The following is a 21,183-nucleotide window of genomic DNA, read 5'->3' as shown; positions in this document are numbered from 1 at the left end:
GTGGCAGAGTAGTACTCCACTGTATACAAGCACCATATTTTCTTCGTCTGTTCCTCTGAACATATAGGTCACTTCCAAGATTTAGCTATTATGAGTTGTGCTTCTATAAACACGGGTATGCATGGATCGCTATAATATGATGTCTTTAACTCTTTTGGAAGATAACTAGAAGTGGAATACCTGGGTTGAGTGGAATTTATATTTTTAGGTTTGGGGGAATTTCCATACTGATTTCCATAGTGCTTGTACTAGTTTACATTCCCACCAACAGTGTAGAAGTGTTTATTTTACCCCACAGCCTTACCGGCATTTGTTATCATTAGATTTTTTTGGTGCTAGCCGTTCTTTCTGGAATAAGATAGAATCTCAGTGTTGTCTTAATTTGTATTTTTCTCATGGCCAATGACATTGAACATTTTTTCATGTATTTATTGACGAATTGTACTTTTTCTGAGAAGTGTATTCATTCAGGTTGACTATTTTTTGATTGAGACTTTGATTTTGGAGGGGTCTACTTTTTCTGAGTTCTTTACATATTCTAGATATTAGTCCTCTGTCCAAGAAGTAGCTGGAAATGTATTTTTCAATCTTGTAGTTGTCTCTTCACTTAGTCATTTCTTTTGCTGTGCAGAAACTTTATAATTTGATTTAATCCCATTTGTTGATTCTTGATGCTATTTCATGTTTAATTGGGGTTCCGTTCAGAAAGTCCTTACCTATATCTATGTCTTTAGGAGTATTTCCTATTTTATCTTCCAGCAGATTAAGTGTTTCTGTTTTAATATTTTGATCTTTGATCCATTTTGATTTTAGTTTAGTACATGGTGAGAAATATGGGTCTAGACTCAATCTTCTGCATGTGGATATCCAGTTTTCCCAGCACCATTTATTAGAGAGGCTGTCTTTCCTGCAGGGTATGTTTTCTCCCTCTTTGTCAAAGACCAGATGGCTGAATGTGCCTGGCATTGTTTGTGCATCTTCTAGTTTGTTCCATCACTTCACAAGTCTGTTTTTGTGCCAGTACCATACTGTTTTTAACACTGTGACTTTGTAATATATCTTCGAATCCAGGATTGTGATGCCTCCCACTTTGCTCTTTTGCCAAGGATTGCTTTTACTATTCTGGGTCTCTTCTTGCTCCATATACATCTTAGCATTGTTTTTTTAGTTCTGTAAGAAATGCTCTTGGTATTTTGTTTGGGATTGCATTAAATCTATATAGTAGTTTGGGCGGTATTGTCATCCTGACAGTATTGATTCTTCCTGCCCAGGAATAGGGGATATCTTTCCATTTTCTGATGTCCTCTTCAATTTCCTTTTTCAGTGTACTATAGTTTTTGTTATAGAGATCTTTCACTTCCTTGGTTAGGTTAATTTCTAAGAATTTAATTTATCTTTAAGGTATTGTGAATGGTATTGTTTCCTAATTTCATTCTTAATGGGTTCATTGTTGGTGTACAGGAATGCTGTTTCCTAGAATCAAATGATAAGGCCAGGATAACATAGCAGAACCTATGAGACACAGTGAAAGCAGTCCTAAGAGCAAAGTTTATAGCTATGAATTCCCACATCAGAAAACAGAGCAAGCTCAAATAAGTAACCTAATGATGCACCTCAAAGTCCTAGAAAAACAAGAACAATCCAAATCCAAAGCTAGTACAAGAAAGAAAATAATAAATACCAGAGTGAAAATTAATGAAATTGAGAGAAAAAAGAATTGATGAATCAAAGAATAAACAGACAGACTCTTAGCCAAACTCACTGAAAGAAGGAAAGAAAAGAGCACACCCATGCGATTAAAAGTGAAAAAGGTGAAATCACCAAAAGCCAGAAGATTATTAGTAACTACTTCAAAAACCTATATTCCAGGGCCGGGGATTCAGCTCAGTGGTTTTGCCACCTGCTGCACAAGCACAAGGACCCGAGTTCGATCCCCGATACCAAAAAAAAAACCCAAACAAAACAAAACAAAACAAAAAAAACACCCTATATTCCAAAAAATTGGAAAATCTGAAAGAAATTGATAGAGGTCTAGATACAAATGAATTACAGAAAGTGAACCAAAAGGACATAGAAATGCCGAACAAACCGAGAACAAGCAGTGATACTGAGGCAGTCCTAAAAATCATCTCATGTTTTGAACGATGGAGCAGGATTGGGGGATTAAAGGTGCAGGGCTGATTGGGGTCTGCCAGTGACTGGGGCACAGACCCTACCTGTCCCTGCCTGGGACACTTGGCCCATTCACGGGCCTGGGCATGAGCCCGACCCTGCGTGGGCTGAGCCAGCAAGGATGTGTGGGCCCTAGAAACTTCCAGTGCACTCATAGTCAGTAGGTGTTCGTTCTTCTCTGCTCACTTGTGACTTCTGTTAAAAGCCAATGTTAATAGTTTGACAGCACATGGTTGGCTGTGTTTCCCTGTGAAGATGACACCGAGTAATTTTGAGATGAATTTTTCTGAAAATAGTCCTTGATGTCACTAGACAGGTCCAAGGAGGTCCCCCTAGGAGGGAGTTGGGGACGGGTTCCTGATACTCACTGTAGACTAGAAGGCGCTGGAGAGACACAGTGGGATTCTGAGGTGAAGGCTGGATGCACACCAAGGGCACTGGGAAGATAGAGTCGTCCTCTCAGGGAGCCCTCCAGTGGCTGACCCAGGATGCTGTCTGAAGGCAGCCTTTGACTCCATTACCACCCACCTGGCACCCAGTGGTCTTGTGATCAGGTTGCTTGCCATTAGTGAATTAAAACAAAAACTGACTTTATCAACCAGGTTAAAATCTAAACTATTTCTGTGCATGTGGAGGTTAGAGCCGTGGTAACCGTTTAGTAGTTTTGTTCGTGTGGTGTTTGTTTTGAAACTGGAAGTTTTGATGTAGCTCTTAGAATTATGAACTTACAGATCCTTCAGATTCTTAGGAATTGGGGTGTGGTGGGGCTGGAAAGAAAAGAAACAGTAAAACAAAACAGAAACAGCCTTGGGAGGTTAAGGCCTGGGCCACATTGGGTAACTCCGATCATGCCTTAAACTACAGTTTCCTTGTCTTCCTTATTTCTTCTGTGCCACCTCACTTGACAAAATGTGAGCTTTTGGCCTGTTTTTTTTGTTTTTTTAAAATCTCAAGCTATGTAGATAATTCAGGTTCTTGAGTAGGTCAGGGTGCTGAGCGTGACAGGAGGCTGGTATAAATGCTGACCGTTTTCTTAATCCTCAAGTGCATGCCAGGAACCCGTAAGTATGTTTCCCGATCTATTCATGAACATTTTGTGCATGGCAAGCACTGAGTTGAGTAGCCAGCTTTGACTAGTTCTACCCTTGCTGCTGCCTCTCATTCCCTCTCCACCTCCAGCATCACCGCAGAGGCGGGCCCTGATCACTCAGGTTCAGTTCATAGTTTTGCTGCTGGGTTCACCTTAGGTTGGGAAGTTGAAAAACGAAAAGGTGGAAAGGATGGGGAGATTCTCAGGCCATTCTCATGGAAATAACCCTCTATTAAATACATGTACAGTGATTTTCCCTGTTAGTCATTTTTGTTGCCCTTTCCATAAATCATGATGATTAGAAAATGAATCATGTTTAATGAAGGATAAGCTCATGTTTATTTCAGGATTAAACTGATGTCAACAAAAGAGGTCCTCCAGCATTGTGAGCTCATCCCATGATAAACAACCAGGAGGTTAAGAAACAAGCCTTAAAAGTACAATGTCATTTATTACATTTATACTATCTTTACAGTAGCCCTAAAGGGTCCGTTGCATGTAGGGAGAAATAAAGACCTCGGGCAGGGCATCGCTGTCCCTGGGTTGGGGGACCGGAAAGAGCGCACTCAGCCCTCCCACGGAAGGTCTGTGGCAGTTGGCTCTGCAAGTGCTTCCAGAAGCCTGATTGCTTCCAGAATGCTGTGTGGGCCTGGCTTGCATCCCCCAGCACAGGCTTAGTAACTAACTTAGTGGCTAGAAACAGGCTTGAAAGTCTAAAAGGTTCTTCTGGGAGACTAGTTGTTGGGAACTTCCTCTGAGGAGCCCAGTGCTGGGGAAGCACACGCAGAGCCATCACTCACTGCCTCGAACCCAGGTGGACCTGGGCAGGTTAGTCCTTCCTTCTCCTCTTAGTATCCACAGGTGCCCCAGGCAGTGTGGCCTGTAATGTTGTTGTTTTATTTGTAGAGTTGTAAGGGACACAATGGCCAACAGGCGTTCGGTTCCGCTTTGAAGACTTCGTGATGGACTCTGTCCTTGTCAGGTCACAGAGTTCATTTGTGCTCATCTGAAAGGTGACACACAGGAGCTGAAACAGAACTGAGTCGCCCCAGATGAAGAGAGAGACAAAAGAACCTCAATAGCTGGAGCCCAGGTCCATCGGGACAACAGGCCACACCTTATGGTTGCCTGGGGTTCATAGCTTATGGGGTGCGGTGCAGACCAGCTCCTCAGGCAAGGGGCATCCTGCAGCGGGATCCTTGGCCTTGGGTCCCAGCCCTGCGCCTCTGCGTGCGATGTGATCCAGCCTCCCTGACCTTGCCCTCCAGGGCTCCAGCCTGGTCTCAGTCCACTGAGTGTCACGCCTGTGCCCGTGGGCATCCCCCAGGAAGGCCTCCCGCACAGTTTCATGGAGCAGGAGTCCGTCCTCTGTGGACACCGAGGGTGCCTCTCCATTGAGCAGACTGGTGATGCTTCCCAGGCTACAGAGGAACAGAACAGCTCGCCTGCAGGCACCTGACCTGGCGTGAAGGCCGTTCTGCTCAGAAGGCCCAGTGTGTGCCACTCCTTGGGAAGAGGATGGGAGAGGATGGCAGGGACATCCAGAGCACCTGGAGTGTTACCGGATGGAGGGCCCAGGGGCTTCTCTCCAGGTTCTTGGTGTCTCAGACAAAGAACTAGAAAGGACACACAGAAAAGGCACCGAGGTGTACATGTATTAAAGAGGGAAAAGAGTGTGAGTGGGCTGAGAAGCAGCTCATGAAGCAGCCCCAAGGATGAGGGAGGTGGTCTTAGCCTCCCAGACCCCAGGTTATTTCCCTCCCAGACAAGTCATCCTGCCACTCACTCACTAGGCATGGTGCCAAGTGTGAACTGTTCTGTGGAAGTGCTCACTTGACTTCCGCCATATGTAAATAAAGGATCATGAGCAGTGTCTTTTGATTGGCTGTGCCCACATGCAAATGAAGAATTGAAGAGGATGACTTCTGATTGGTCCTGTGAACAGCACCAGATTCAAGTGAGGGATTGAAAGCAGCACTTTTCTGATTGGTTCTGTGTACAGTGAGGATGGCATCGCTGTACTGGGAGTGTCCCAAACCCTGTGGCCCTGTCTTGAAAGCTCTGTGCCTCTGTTTCCCTATCTAGGAAATGGGTGTGGAAAGCATGCCTTGCTGGGCGCGAGGTTGTGTGTGCCCTGGGAGGACGCAGTTCAGGTCCTTGGAAATGTTAGGTTGCTGCTAGAAAGTCACTGATTTTTTTCTGCTGAGGCCACCGCCGTTTCCCATGTTCAGACTCACTCTCCGTTCTCTCAACTCCAGGCCCTCCAAACACACATGAAGCTGCTCCACTCAGCTTCCACCTCCTATGGGAAAGTCACCCTCTTCCTGCTCATCTCCCTGCTCCTACGCTTCCCCCAGGGCCCAGCTCAGGGACCTCCTCTGGACCTTCCCTGGTCCTCCTGTGAGGAGCATGAATGTCCCTGGGCAGTTTTTCTGTGCAGGCTGGCTGCATGGCTCCATGACCATCTGTGTGCATGGCCAGGTCCTTGCCTCTTGAGGTCCTGACTGTCAGGGGGTGTGAAGGCCCGCATGGCCTCTGAGGACTGGAGGAGCTGATCTTCCCTGGGCTCCCACGAGCTCCCAGTCCAAGCTGTGCTCTCTCCCCACTCCATTTCCGCTCCTCGTGCATCGAAATAACATGAGACTTTACTTGTCCTGAACTCCAAGCCCCAGAGGGGCCACAGGCAGAAGATGAGTGGGAAGCTACTGTCCCAGAGGATCACCATCAGTTCTTCTTCTCGTGCCAGGGCTCGGGTTCCCCGACCCCCTAGGGATCCATCGGGCTCAGCTCAGGGGCCACACAAGGCGATGGCCAAAGCAGCTGAGGTCCCTTCAGTGCAGAGTGGGCCAATATTTAGATTTGGCTTTAGAAAAATGATGTGTTTATATTATTTACTTATTTAGGAAACTCAAGGTTAGCTTTCTGCCTCCTAGTCGAATATAGCTACAGTAGTAAATAGCCTTCACTTTGGAGGAAGTTAAGTGATTTCAGCTCATGTCCAGTGTGCTCTTCAGAGACTCCGTTTGCTTCTTAATTGACACTTTGGGGGCCGTTTCTCAGTTTAGGGGGCTGGCCTTGAAAATGGGACGTGGTCCGGACCATGTGGGGTGGTACCACTGACATGCACAGGGTTCCGGTGCGTGGAAGTCAGGGACAGTCTGAGTTCTTGTTTCCTTCTTTCTGGTGCTTGTGTGGGAAACACAGTGTGATTTTTGTTATTAAGCAAACTTTTAGATGTGAGGGTTCATAAGTTTTTCTGTACTGATTGACTTCCAATTTATGTGGAGGCCGGTAGCCTAGTAAAATCCAGTCTCACATAGAAACTCCTCCTCCAGCTTCTCTGAAAAGTCCAGCCACTGTCCCTGTATCGCTGGTCCACAGAATTGGCTCTGTCTCTGGAAAGTTTAGTTCCATTTAATTCTTTTCCTTGGTATTTTTTCTATAAAACAAAGTATGTTCCTTAAATAAAATCAAGATGAAGTTTTAAGTATATATGTATGTTTTTCAATAATACATGCATATATATAATGCACATAAATGGCAAAAACTGTAGTAATACCTTTACATAAGCTTATTGTAAATATTTAATGAATTAATATTTGTAAAGCAGTGCCTATAGATAATAAATGTAAAGAGAGATATTTGTTAAATAAATTTTAAATTAAGTTGTCTTAATAGTTAAGTTTTCCACATTTGATTAGAATTTTAATTACAACATATAAGAATAATACATCCCATCTCTCTTTTTTTTTTTTTTTGGTACCAGGGATCAAACTCGGGTCCTTGTCCTTGCGAGGCAGGCGGTGGCACCACTGAGCTAAATCCCCAGCCCTCGTCTCTTATTTTTAAACTCTGAGTTCAAACATGAATTTTGGTTTTAGGTAACATAAGTTTAGTGTTTGTTTGCCTGCCTTAGAAAATACTATAATCTTTCTCTCAGTTACTCTGTGGACACTTGGATTAGTATATTTTAGATCTTACTTAATTATCCTAAGAGGTACTGTTACTTTTTAAGTGCATTTTTCAAAGGGAAAGGGCAGTACCAGAGCTTGCAGTGGCTAAGCAGCGTGTTTACTGAAGGATGAAATTGGGACCTGACCTGAATCTACCTTACTTCTGGCCTCGCTCGTGCCTGTATTAGCTGTGTTAAGCATGATCCCCTTCACAAAACTGTGCGCCCACCCTATAACATGCCCCCACTTCCCTCCTGGAGTATTTGTGAGCAATTCCTTCACACTTCCTGGTGCCAGACGTCTTCGGGATCCCCAGCCTCTGCATTTCCCTCACCTTGGTCCAGGAGCTCTGGATTTGAACCCAGGTGAAAGAGACCCCTAGTCATGGCATCAGTAGGCACCCATTGGCCAGGCCTGTTGGGTGAGGACAGAGCGGGCCCTAGGGATACGCAGCTTCTGGATGCAGGCACAGAGCCCTGCTGGTGGATCTCCCAGCAGCTGAGGCTCCTGCCTGCATCTAACTTACCTTTGGGTTGCCTTGGTATTGGGTATCCTGTCTGACCCGCCACAGGCTCCAGTGAAGGTTTGGTATATGACACAATCTCAAAATCAGAAAGGGAATAAAGATGTCTCATAGTTTAGTATATGTTCTTCTAAATATGCCCCAAACAGTCATTGTTAATGGACATATCCAAAACAATGTCTGGGTAATACATGGAGGTTCTTTCAGCTGTGAAAACAAATAGCAAATTAGTGATGGTAGAATTTCTTGTGGTGGAAACACTGACTGTTCCTTCAAGTTAAGATAACAGTGTATGGAAAAAAGAAATTTAAAGAGATCTTTTGGGGAAGGCATTTTAGAGCAAAACAATTATTTAACCATCGAGCTTTTTATTGGAATGTGTGACCAGCCTGTTTGTTAGTTAAAATCTTCATCTCTGCTCTGGATTTTAACTGATTGCAGCAACACCCCATTAATTCTTCAGTTCTATTACAGATGAGCCAATTTGGCTGCCCCCTGAAGAATTTTAAGAATAAACACACAGAAGTGTGCTGCCTTGTCTCTGCTGGGATTGTTGAGGTTGTGGCTGTTGTTTATGCAGTAACTCCCACCGTCGTGTCTGCTTGTCACTTCCAGGTCACTATGACTCAAGCATGAGACATTCATTCAGGCACAAGGACCAAATGCTTTGATTTTTCTCATCAGAGTTTCTGTGAGGAAACTAAGAGGATTTGGCAAATGTTCTCAGAAACTTGCTGGTTACTCATTACAGCTCTCCTGAAGTATGGTCGATATGGAATGAGCTGAACATATTCAAAGTGTGCATTTTGATAAGTTTTGACATAGAAGCATCCATGGAACATCCTCAGAATCAAGATGATGGGTCCACCTGGCCTGTTCCTGGCTGGGACACTCTCCTGTCTTTCTCCTGCCTGTCCAGTGTCCAGGAAACCACTGGTCTGCTTTCTGTACCTAGATTTACTTACACTTTCGAGGAGCTTACATAAATGGAATCGTGTAATACCTGCTCTTCTCTGGGAGGGGCATGGTTGGAGTCAGAAGTACGTCTGTCTCCCTTCACTCCTCCTGGTGAGCCTGCTCTGCTCTGTGCAGAGCTGCCCCTGACAGCTTCCGCCCTACACATTGTCACTCAAGGTGATGGAGTTGGTCTCTTCCAGGTTCACACCTGTGGTTCTCAGACTTCACTGTGGTTTTAATATGCATTCCCTTAATGACTAATAAAGCTAAGAATATTTTCATGAGCTGATTCAGTATTTTTAAAAGAAGTCTTTTAAAATACTTTAGCTACTTTTTTAAAAATTAGAACTGTTTTCTTGGTATTAAATTTTGAAAGCTGTTTAGATAAATATGACAGCTATCACTTGTCAGGTATGTATTTTTGCAGAAATATCCTCACTCTGTGAAACATCATCCTCTTAACTAAATAGTGCTAGAACAGAGTTTTTAATTTCAGTGAAGTCCACTTGGTCGATTTGGTTTTTTTATCAATCATGTTTTTGGTATGGTATTTCATAAATTGTTGCTAAACTTCAGTTCACAAAATTTTCCTCTATGTTTTTTCTAGAAATTTTGTAGTATTTCAAAAAAATATGATGTTGTGTTATTCCAGAATCATTTATTGAAAAGAATTTCTTCAGCATCACCATTATACCTTTCTTAAAAATGAAGTGTCTTGCAAGGACCTGAGTTCAATCCCTGGTACCAAAAAAAACCCCCCAAAAATGAAGTGTCTGTTTAAGTGTGGTTGGGTTTAAATATGGACTGTATTCTGCATCATTGGTTTTTATGGCACTGTGTCATGTTTGTGTAGTTAATCCTTTATTTTTTAAAATTCATAGTCATTAAGGCTATTCTGAGTACCTTATGACTCCACATAAATTTTAAATATGTTTTCAATTTTATAGGAAAACCTGCTAGGGCTTTGATTGGGATTGCATTGATTCTTTACAAAAGTCTGGCATTAGACTTTCTAGGTTGTGCATATGGCATGGAGCTTTTCCAATTTATTTTTAATTTTTAGTGCCTAGGTCTTTCATGTCTGTTGTCACCATTATCTCTTAAGTATTTCATAATATGAATGATGTTGAAAATGGTAATTTTAAATTTCTGACTATTTGTTGCTGATAATATAAAAATATAATTATGTTGTATATTTATCCTATATCCTGCCACTTTGTTACACACTTGCATTGGTTTTGCATTGATTGTACAAGACTTTTTTGTAGATTCCATCTGGTTTTCTACACAGACCAGCTCACCTACAAGTAAAGACAATTTACCTTCATTCTTTTCAAACTTAGCACCTTTTATTTCTATTTCTTATCACCCTTGCTAGAAATTCCAGTGTTGAAGAGGTCAAAATGAGTACCCTTGTTTTATTTTCCCTTTCAGGGAGAAAGCATTTACTCTGTCTTTATTAAGTATGATGTTAATAGGTTTTTCACAGATGTCCTTTATCAAGTTGATAAAAATTCCCATCAATTTGCTGAGAAATTCTACCCACAAAGATCAGATTTAACACACATTTTTTCCAATCCATATTGAAATCATCTGGCTTTTTTAACTTTTCTAGTCTGTTAATATGGTGAATTGCTGCTTCCAGATTTTAAGTCACCTTGTTACTCCCATGATAAATCTCTCTTGGCCATGAGGGATTATCCTGGGGTGTGGGTTCTAGCTCAAGATTAGAGCATGTGCTTATCATGCATGATACACTGGGTTGAATCTCCAGAAAAACAGCAAAAAAGATATTAGCCTTGTTACATATTGCTGGATTTGAATTGATAAAATTTTGTTTAGAATTTTTTCATTCATCATTGTAAAGATATTGATCTGTAGGTTTCTTTCAGTGGATTATCTTTGGCATCAAGATGATGCTAAGATGACTTGGAAAATATTTTTTTCAGCAATCTGGAAGACTGATGTAGTATGGGTATTATCTTTTTTTAATGCTTGGCAGAATCCACTAGTAAAACTAGGGACTTGAAGATTTTCCTTATGGGAAAGGTTTTAACCACAAATTCAGTTTCTTTCATAGATTTAAGACTGTCAAGGTTGTCTCTTTCCTCTTCAGGTTTGGAGTTTGAATCTTCCAAAGACTTTCCCTTCCTATGTAAATTTTCAGATTTGTTGGCAGGAAGTAGTAATATCCACAGAGTGATGTGATGATCTGAAGCCAGCCCACCTGACTTGTGAGCCTCACCACTCACTGCCTTTCCAGTCATCGGAGCCTCAAATCTACATGTGTAGTGGGAATCATGGCAGATTTCCTGAAGTTTTTATGGCACTGTGGTTACTGCAGGACCTGATTCATCAGGGAAAGCACTTGCTGTCGGTGTCTTTCTCTTCTGTGTTGTAGCTTTATTGTCCATCAACATCAAGGACTTTAAAATGAGATATTTAAGCCCCTATTGATATCATTGCAACTTAGGAGAAATTTGATTTGTGTGTGACAAAAGTACCTCCATTTGCTTCCTCTTATGTTGTATCTTCCATTACAGAAAGCTTCAAAGCTTACAGGTTGAGTGAGGTCTTATTGTCATAAAAAGCAGAACAGGGGCTTGGAAGGTCAGCTGGTCCTGGGAGTCTTGGTCCTGACTCAGATTTCTTGCAGAGCTATGTTCAGGCAAGGAAAAGAGATCAGCAGTTAAAATACTCACAGAATCCAGTATTCATTATGAACCCGTCAAGTGACAGCAAAGAAATAGCGCCTATAATCACTACTTGGAGTGGCCTCAGTTTGTCCACAACTATGTTTCTGCATACAGCACACTTTTTACTGGGTACGAAATCGTCCTTTGGACAGAATACGATTTAGTGTAAATATAGCATAAAACCCAATTACAGAAAATTGGCAAGTAGTTAAGACATAAATGTGCCCCACAATCTTCAAAGGCATGATGTAAAGCTCAGGAGACTCGAGACTGGATGCAGTTTTTCTGAGCTTGAAAAAACAACGTAGCATGAAATCTGTCAAATTACAGTTTTCTCTCACACAGAACCATGTCCACAGGTTTGGCATGGAAACATGTTTAAAGTCTAAATAAGCAACTAATGAAAAAGGATGGTTAAACATTGGCTGTGTTTTCCATATGATGCAATTCAGCAGGAAGGGGAGGAATTGAAAGCCAGAGTAGCAAAACCTCATGTGTAAAAGGCAGCATTATATCCACATCGATGGCATGCCACAAGAAATCTGGAGGCTCGCTGGAAAGAGACTTTAAAGGGCATAGAATCTTGCTGACACAGAGATACTTGTCTGACATTGAGGAAATTTCCTAAAGTGATGCGTGGCACAAACACTGCTTCCTGTGGATACCTAACGACGTAGACGTTTCCGACAGTGGTCCCTGGTTTCATTCACAAATACAAGTTAATTCTGTTGCACCCACCACAGTTAGATTTGGGGCCTCTTGGTTTCACTTTGCAGTTTGGGTCGGGGGAGACTTTGACACCCTCCACTAGTGGTTCTCACTCTTCCTTGCTGCCCCAGGAGTCTGAAGCAAAGACTGACCTGCTGGTGACAATGCAGTGTCCTTGGGACCTGTTCCCTTACCCCTCGTGCCAGTCAGCAAGGGTGCTGGAGCACTCTGCAGGACTCTGGGCCAGGATGGTGGGCGCTGTGTGAAAAGAGCCCTCAAGAAATTCTGCTTTCCCCTGAGCGGGGACTTCACCTGTTGAGGATCGCTGACTGTCCCCGAAGACTGTCCCCATTCTAGACTTGGACAGCATGGACTCCCACACTTTGTGTCAGCCACAGGACTGCTGGCCACCTCCCCACCCCACCTTCCTCTTGGCCTGGGAGGTGTTCATTCTGTGCAGAGCATTTCTTTGTTTAGCATAAGAAACTAACACAGAGCACGGGTGGGTAAGAGAGCTCATGGGCCGCAGTAGAAGCTATGCTTTGCTGAGGCCAATCTGAAACCAAGTGCAGACTGAGCTCTTTCTTTCTTTGACCACATTACCAAGATCAAAGAAATCTCTCTTGGTGAACATCCTGACATTAATCATGACACACAGGACAGTGATTTTGATTCTGTGCACCCTCCCAACCCACTGTGGCCTCCCCCACTGCTGCTCAGCCTCACCAGCCCTCTGGAGCCCGATTCACTGAGAGGGGTTGCTTTCTATTTCGGCGTAAGAGGACACATGAATACTTATGCTTGCCAGTGCCATGGATATAGTACTAAACCGTGACCCGGGCATAAGCCAAGTTTATGCTTTAATTCATAATAGCAGGGTTTCTTAGGCAGCTGTTGTGTGCTGTGATGTTATTCTGTGAGCATGGTGTCATGTACCTCATCACCTAAAATCTAGTAATTAGCAACAAAGCAGTGGAATTTGCAATCGATTGGCAATAAAGTTTCCAGGTGCCCTGGCTTCTACTTCTAGCTATTTTCTTCATTGTAGTCAAGTCAGAAGACTTGAGCAAGTCAGAAGAAAGCAGGACAGGGTGTGGAGGTGGGTTCAGGAGTGGAGAAGTCAAGTCACTGATGGCTACGGTCCTCGTTAGCCCTACAGCACCTGTGACTTGAGGCAGGCCTGTCGGCCTCCAGAGCAGCCCATGCCATGCTTGAGATGGGTTGGGTTTGCTTTCTGCTCACCAGAAAGTCAACATGGTGAGTTCCATGACAGCACTGGGGGAGAAGAGTTGATGTGGCCCAGCATTCTAAAATTGGGTGATGAGATAAGAGCAGAGAGCAGTTAAGCCTGACGGGAGAAGTTTTGCTGCATTTCCTAGGAATCTGTCAGTTTCCGACACTAACATTACACTAGCAGTGAGTAACTGCTAGTTTTCTCCGAGGAGGTTATTATAGAAAGGCCCACTGGATCTTTGTGATGGAATCTGCACTAAGATACTGCTGGTCAGAATTGAGTTCTAGGGGAAATAACTGGGAATGTCAGTGATTCGTGTGAGAAGCTAGGGGTTTCCTGTGTAGCCATTCAGTCTTGAGCGAATTTCCAGCATGACATTATGTACATAGCTCAATGAAATGGAGGGGGAAGGAAAGCTAGAAAAACAGAGCAGATATCTGGACAGTTTCTGTGTCCTTGTTTTCGTATTTGACAGCAAACACTCTCCGATGGCTGCTTGCTAGTATTCTAAATCTGCACTATCTTGTCTCATTCTGTGTCTGCCGTACATTGCGTGTTCAAAACATGGCAGAAAGGACTGCGTCTGGTAGAGTACTTAGTGGTAAATGAACCAGTTTACTCCAGTCCACCTAAGATAGGGGTCTGGGTGACCGGGAGGCTTTGGTGGTCACTTGTGGGTGTCTCTGCAGGGCCTCATCTGAAGCAGACAACGATCTTGGGGCAGCAGGGGTCATTGAGAGGGCGCGGGCAGAGGCAAGTATCCCCACAGGTACCTTGCTTGGCCTGGACTTGCCTATAGAAACGAGGTGTCCCATTCCCTCTTCCACGGCCACCAGCTACTCAGCACTCCCTGCAGGCAAAGAAACTGTCTCTGTCAGTGACAGTGGCCTTGAGATGCTGAGCTCAAGGCTCAACATGGGGATTCCCATGGGGACCACGGCACCTGGGTCTGGCACCAAGCCCTGCTCTGGGGAGATTGACTGTGTGCACGGTACTGGCCTCCCACCCTCACCAGTGCCACCATGCAAGTCCTTGGCCTGTGAGCGCTCCGCCTCCGCTGTGCTGCTTCCCTTCCATTTCAATTAAGAATGAGGAGATGATTAAAATGTTTTCTTTGGAGGGTCATTTTCCCAAAATATTGAGGCCACTTTATGTCAGTTGGGAGGAACCTGTTTCTTGGCTTCAGAAGCAGGTCTCACACCTGCCTTCGGCGTGTATCAGCCTAGCTGCACACATGCCCATTCTCGCTCGCTCCCTGATGCTGACTTAATTACAGAGTGGCCTCCCTGTGAGAGCCCTGTCACCAGTGGCTCAAGGCTCTTGGGGAGAAAAGGCTAAATTGAAAGTGCTGGTGTCTCATCTTACACCCACAGAATGCACAGCATAGCAGGTGTTGGCAAGGGCATGGTGCACCAGAGTGGGAATGCGGAAGGCGCTGCCACTGCCCCAAGCAGGAAGCAGTTCCCAGCAAGTAAGGGTACAGTTGCCCTGTGATCCAGCAGTTGCACTCCGGGTTATATGCCTGAAAGAGTTGAAAGCAAGATTTCAAGGGATGTTTTACACCTGTGTTCATCACAGCACTGTTCACAAGGGTGAAGTGTGGAGGCTCCTGTTGTTGGATGGAGGATAAATGAAGTGTGGGTACGCGCACCATGGAACACGAGCCACGCCTCGGGTGATACGGAACTCTGACACGCACTGTCACACAGTCACCCTTGTGGGCGCCGTGCCCAGAGCAATGAGCCAGTCCCACAAGATGCGTGCTCTGATCCCAGTTCTCTCGGGTGCCCTGGAGGAAAATTCGGACAGAAGAGTAGACCAGTGGCTCCCAGGAACTGGCAAGAGAAGACGGGGAACAGTTGAGTGAGCCCAGGGTTTTGGCTTTGCAGCATGGAGGCATTCTGGATATTGTTTGCTCAGTATTGACGGAGTCAGCACCACTGGGCTGTGTCCCTGAAACTGCGTGTTTCCCCACAGTTAAATCATGTTTGAAGCGTGGCGTCAGTCTCACAGTCCCAGCGTTCCGCATCTCCCGCACACTGCAGGTTCCTGTTACTAGACACCGAGCAGGTGTGACCCTGAAGCAGGTGGTCCCTTCATAAATCTGCCACCGCGTGCACCTGGGAGCCAGTGTCCTGCCAAGTCACATCGGCCACGTGTGGCGAGACGTTGTGAGTGCTCTGGAGCGGGAGAGAAAGGGGCGAAGACGGGCTCTGCAGGGCGGGGAGGCACACAGAGCCCCGAGAGGCAGCTGCAGGTGCATGGGCCTGGGAGGAAGGCAGCTCAGCAAAGTCCTTTGGCCGACTGCCTCTTTCTCCTCAGTGCAGGGAGTGCATCTTGTACATAACCCGAGCAAAGCGCTGCCGCAGGATCTGACAGGGATCACCCAGGTTGGCTTCTGTTTTGTTCCTATTGGGTTTGGAACCTTATGGTTTAATTATAAACGTGACGTGTTGGTCAGCTTTTCATCAAGGTACCAAAATACCTGACGGAGGCCAAGTGTATGAAGGAAAGGGGATCATCTGCACACAGTCCTGGAGAGTCGAGGGCACGGCACAGTGCAGAGGGGCAAGGCTATCGGGGTGCAGGGAGGGAGCTGGGGACAGCGTCCCGGGGCCTTCCAAGGGCTCACACCCAAGGGGTCCCAGCGGGCCCGCCCCTCAGGCCCTCCGCCCAGGGCCACCACAGGAGGCCGTGCCGCCTGGATTCTCAGAGTAAGAGGCAGGGTCTGCGGCCCACACTTGCTGATTGGTCCATTCAGAGGGGAAAGTTCAAGATCCTCCTATGCGGCTGGCAGAGAACAAGAGCAACATCAGCTGTAGATGGCCGGGATGTGCTTAAGGGAACGAGAGCGGCTCCTGTTGGCCTCGTCCTCGCCCTCTTCGTACTGCCCAAGCCCGCCTAAAGCCATGGCTGCTGGGCTTCGAGCAACAGCAGTGTCTCCCGGAGGTGCTAGGAGGTCCAGTGTGTCTGCAGCCCAGACCACGCCTTCTACTCCCTTTCTCTTTTAAAAGCAGGAACTTTGCTGACCATTAGTGCCTTCTCCCACCAGGACGGTGACTTTCGGGTGTAGCTAAGTCTTACGTGCTCAGTTCAGTGCCTCAGTTCAGAGCCGGGCAATGTGACTCCAGGACAGTTGTGGCTGCAGCCTAGCAGGCAGGTGTCCCCACATCTCAGATGAGCAGCAGCAACTCAAAGGGGCAGGATGACGCCACAGGAAGGAAGAGGCGGGCATCAGTTTCCGGCTGCTGTAATGACCTGTGAGGAATGAAGAAAGCATGCCCACAGCACAAAGCATGTCATAAATGAGCACGAGGGCTCCGAGGACAGGCTGTGGCTGTAATAGAATCCTGCACTCCTGGGCCACAGCTGGTACCCTGGCTGATCATGATGGAAGGGACACACAGAGGTTGAGAGAGAGACAGGAATCAGAGGGCGCAGTTGGAACCGGAAGCTACAGTCCTGAGTATCAGAGTCGAAGCCCTGCCTGGCCTAAGACATTGGTGGCTCTCAGAGAGAGACTAAAGGCATTTTGCACACTGAGACGGACAGAAGCTTTTTGGTGGCCACAGGCAGGATGCTCTGGTTTAGATCTGAAGTGTCCCCTAAGGTCTCCAGTGTTTGGAAGATGAGGGCTCACGAGGGTGCTGCGCTCATCAGTTGGGGTTGGGGGCTGTGGTGTGGAGATTTCAGAGAGTCTGAAGCCTCCCTGTCTTGCTCCTTGGGTCTGCATGGCCTAGGACTAGGTGGAGCGACCTGGTACATGCACCCCCAATTCTTGAGATGACAACCCCAGAAAAGTCACAACTGGTGAGAAGAGGATGGGTAAGGATAGTAAGACCCACGTGGCTGGCTTTTATGGTAAAGCCTAGAGCCCCGGAGCTCACCCTTTCATGTCTGGGAGAAAGAAGGTGCGGCTGTCATGGGGCTGCAGATGCCATTCTCTCTCGGGGACCTCGGCTCATGCTCCAGGACAGCAGAGCAGATGGGCCGTGCCCTAAGGGCCCATCTGTCTCCGTGGGGACCACGTTGCCAGGCTCACCCTCAGCCTCCCTTGGGTAGATGCTGGATTTGGAAGGCCTTCTGCATTTAGGGTAAGATTGTCCCAAAACTGTCCTTCTGTGTCCAGATGCTCACGCCCCAGCCCCAGCGCTGTTAGACCCCCTCGCAAGTGCCTGCCCAGAATGGCAGTCACTTAACAAACACCCACAGGCTCTCAGTGGAATGAGGTGGCCTGGGCTACCACGTGGACGAGGGACGTTCAGGATGCAGAGAAGGGAAAGGCCTCCTCTTCCTGTCTCCAGTGAGCACTGAGTGGGGTGGACCACGCCACGGCCCGGGTCCCACTGCTGTGGGAGAGTGAAGATCATCGACTAAATGTGCTAGTGACTGATTCGCTCACACACAGACATGCAGGCCTGCATGCCTGAGGGGCAGGGTTCCAGGACCCTGCAGATCCCCGCTCTCTGGCCACCCAGGTCCTTTGTCTAAGGTGCAGAGTAGAGGCATGACCCCCATGCTCTGAATAATCTCTCGGTTACTCGGAATACCTACTGCGATGGAAGTGCTGTGCAAATAACCGCTGGGCTGCATTCTGTCGCAAATAATGACCAGTAAGAGTTGGAATGTGTGCAGAAATGTAGGTGCAGATGTTTCCCCAGATACTTTTGGGTGTGTGTTTGGTGGAGTGCACTGAGGGGAGCCCACAGGGTGGACCGCCATCTGCCTTCGTGCTCAGTCGGGTGAAAGTGGGCAGGGCCCTTTCTCCATTAGGGAGTGCTCCTTGTGGGAAACATCGGGTGTGCACTGTGGCTGCCACACATTTGCATGAGATCTCACACCTGGTGCCACAACAGCAGTCTGACCCTCAGTGTGCGTGTGGATGCGTGCCAGGCGCGCCGGGAGGAGTTAGGGCCCCGTGGAGAAGGTGTGACCGTGGAGGTGGCCTGAAGTCCTCATGGGATGCAGAGATCAGTGTACAAACAGCTGTGGAAAGTTACCATTAAATTTCTGGTGGGTGAAGTGGGCTCTTGTAAACCGCAGCTGGATGAGATCATTTCTAGCTGAGGTGCCAGGTGTGAGGATGTGGAAACTAGAACCGACCACTTACATTAACCTAAAAGCCCATCCGATTTTAAATCTAAGAGCTTTTTTCATTCTGCAAGAAATTACACTTCAGTACAGGGCTGTAAAAAACATGGTCAGAAAGTTCCACTATTCTGAGTAGAATCTTTTGTATTAAAGGATTTTTCTTTATATATTTAATTTGCTTAAGATTAATGTATTAACTGTATATATTAATGAGATTCAGTGTGATACTTTGTACTTTTATCTTTCAGAAGCTAACTACAAAAAATCTTCCTGGACTTAAGAAAAAAGTCCTATAGTAAAAACAAGTTCTAGTATGCTGTTTTTTTCTAATATAATTGAAGAAAGTTAAATTTCTCTTTATCTTACTTTGATATTTGTTTGGTATCACTGCATTTGCTTTGTGATAGAGAACAGTTATAACATTGAGAGGTTTTATGAAGGAAAACATACCATCTTTGATGTCTCATAAGTGAATATAGAATGTGAGAGAAAAATTAAAGGAAGTTCATGTATAGAAGATGCAAACAATAGAAAGGCATGGAATGCATTTAGGATGTAAAAGTTTTATTCATTTAGTAGCATCTTGCCTTAAACTGCACATCAAAATGAATTCTAAATAAGCCATATTTTATACATTTCCTCACTATATAATCGAAAGCATTCTGATTTATAGGGGAAAGCAGCATTAAAAAATAAACCATTTCAGGGCTGGGGATTTAGCTTAGTGGTTCTGGTGCCTGCCTCGCAAGCACAAGGTCTCAAGTTTGATCCCGAGTACTAAAAAATAAATAAATAAATAAAAATAAACCATTTCAAAGTTTAACAAGCCATGTAAAGATGTCTTTCAAAGTAATCGATTAATTACAAAGCTTTGAAAAAATCAAATTGCCCATAAATGAAATTTGACAGAAATATATCTTACAGAAATTCTGCTTAGTATTTGACTTTCATAGCCGAACTACAGAACTATGTCCAATTTCAATATTTGCCCCATAATATCAACACTAGCTGACTAGCTCATGCTAAGTCCAGCCAGAAACAAAATATTTGCTCATTTAGCTGGACTTGGTAACATGTTACCACATACTTGGCATTTCAGTATTGCAGGGTTTTAGTAGGGCTAATTGGCAATTAAAATGTGCACTTCTGAAAGGTGTGCGAGAATTTTGTTAGCTGGATTTTGAGCCAGTATGAAGATCATCACTCTAATGTTGGCATTACTCTTACACATTACTCACGCATGTTTTAAGAGAGTGAAGATTGCATGCACATCACATGGGCCTGCATGCATTCATTATGTCATGCTGGACTTCTGCACCTGGGCCAGGGCGGGGCAGCCTCTGACAGACAGCTTGAGCCATTTTCTTTGTTTTTGCACAGGCTGTTTGGTATCAAGTCAGTGATCCAAACCGACTGTTCCAGTACTTGGAAGATCATCGTCAACCCAGACCTGTCCTGGTACCACCACGCCAACCCCATCCTGCTGCTGGTCATGTACTACACGCTGGCCACACTGATCCGAATCTGGCTCCAGGAGCCCCTCGTAAGGTCCAGGGTCTCAGAGCAGCCTGGGTCTCCCAGGGAGTGGCCTGTCCCTTCTGCCTCCCTGCGACCCCTGCTGACTGCCCCCACGCCGCCCCGCTGCAGCGCTCCGGTCTAGGTGCCTGATGCTGCCAAGGGTGAGGGAGGCAGAATCTGGTCAGCAAGGACAGGCTTCCTGTGCGAGTGCCACTCGGGGTCGCCACGAATCGCTGGCAGGGAAGAGAGCTGAGGGTTCGTTTTTACTGGGCATTTACTAAGTATGGGTAATACTCTAGGCTGTTTACAGACTTTGTCTCCTTCAATCCCTAAATCCCCTTGAAGAGCAAGGATCATTACCTCACAGATGAGGAAAATGAGGAGGTTACAGGGGCCCCTTTTCCTGAAATCATAAACTTACCCATGGGTGTAAATCAGAATCCAGCTATGTCAGACAAACAGCTAAGGTGGCAAGGACCCCGCGGCCCTTTCTCCACCGTGGTGGGCATTCCCAGGCCTGCTCCAGCCTGAGGACCTTGGTGCCTGCAGCCTGCACGGTGGGAGGGGCCTCGGGGGAACAAGGTTGTCCCTGTGGGAGCACTAGGAGCCCTGAGCCTCTGAGGGAGAACGAAGTGTGTGGCCTCTCTCCTGGGCCCTCTTGTGTCTCCCTGTGACTGTGAGGAACTCAGCTTCCAGGTAGGGTTGGGTTGGGCCAGAGCTGCCCCACTCAGCACCTGCAAGGGGCGCCACTCATGGCAGAAGCAGCTCGGAGGCTGGTGAGCCAAGGCCTGCGGTTCTTGTTGCCTTTTTCTCACTCCTGCCTAGGCCTGGAGCAGTTTCCCTCCTTGCTCTGTCCTGTCCTCACACCCACCTGCCATGCTCGAGACACACACTCACCCATCAGTCAGACAGCAGATGCTGTCCAAGGCCAGCTGACCGCGCCCACAGCAGGCAGGACCCACACTTCCTCAGGGAAACGCAGACTGGGAGAACTCGATGGCACCTGATGGGGACATGACTGAGGGTGGGCGAGGCGCAGGTCTCTGTCCCGCCCTGCCAGAGCCACCATCTTTCCGTCTTTCTGCCTGTGTGGCACATGTGGCCCATCCTGGGGTCACGTACAGGGCCACTGCCACCCACAGGAGTTAGCAGGATGCGCAAAGAGCATCTTCCTGGGGGCCTGGAGGATGCTTCTACAGTCCAGCTCCTCTGTGAGGTCAGAAGGGGTCCCTGTCATCTGC

General features: G+C 46.3%; 1 protein-coding gene across 5 annotated transcripts in view; it reads left to right on the top strand.

Annotated features, from left to right (window-relative positions):
• Piezo2 (piezo type mechanosensitive ion channel component 2) overlaps window positions 1-21,183 on the top strand; it is a 321,693-nt gene that overhangs the window by 198,868 nt on the left and 101,642 nt on the right. For all 5 annotated transcript variants that reach the window (XM_021265256.2, XM_087194955.1, XM_087194949.1 and 2 more), the window contains exon 8: window positions 19,805-19,967. In XM_021265256.2, coding sequence (XP_021120915.2) covers window positions 19,805-19,967 — 163 coding nt within the window. The remainder of the gene's footprint in view (window positions 1-19,804; window positions 19,968-21,183) is intronic.

Source organism: Heterocephalus glaber, unplaced genomic scaffold, assembly GCF_053883595.1.
Source record: "Heterocephalus glaber isolate CG9 unplaced genomic scaffold, H.glaber_assembly_v1.0 deba00000331, whole genome shotgun sequence".
Lineage (NCBI taxonomy): Eukaryota > Metazoa > Chordata > Mammalia > Rodentia > Bathyergidae > Heterocephalus > Heterocephalus glaber.
Note: the sequence above shows the minus strand (reverse complement) of the source record. Positions and strands in the feature narration are given on the sequence as shown.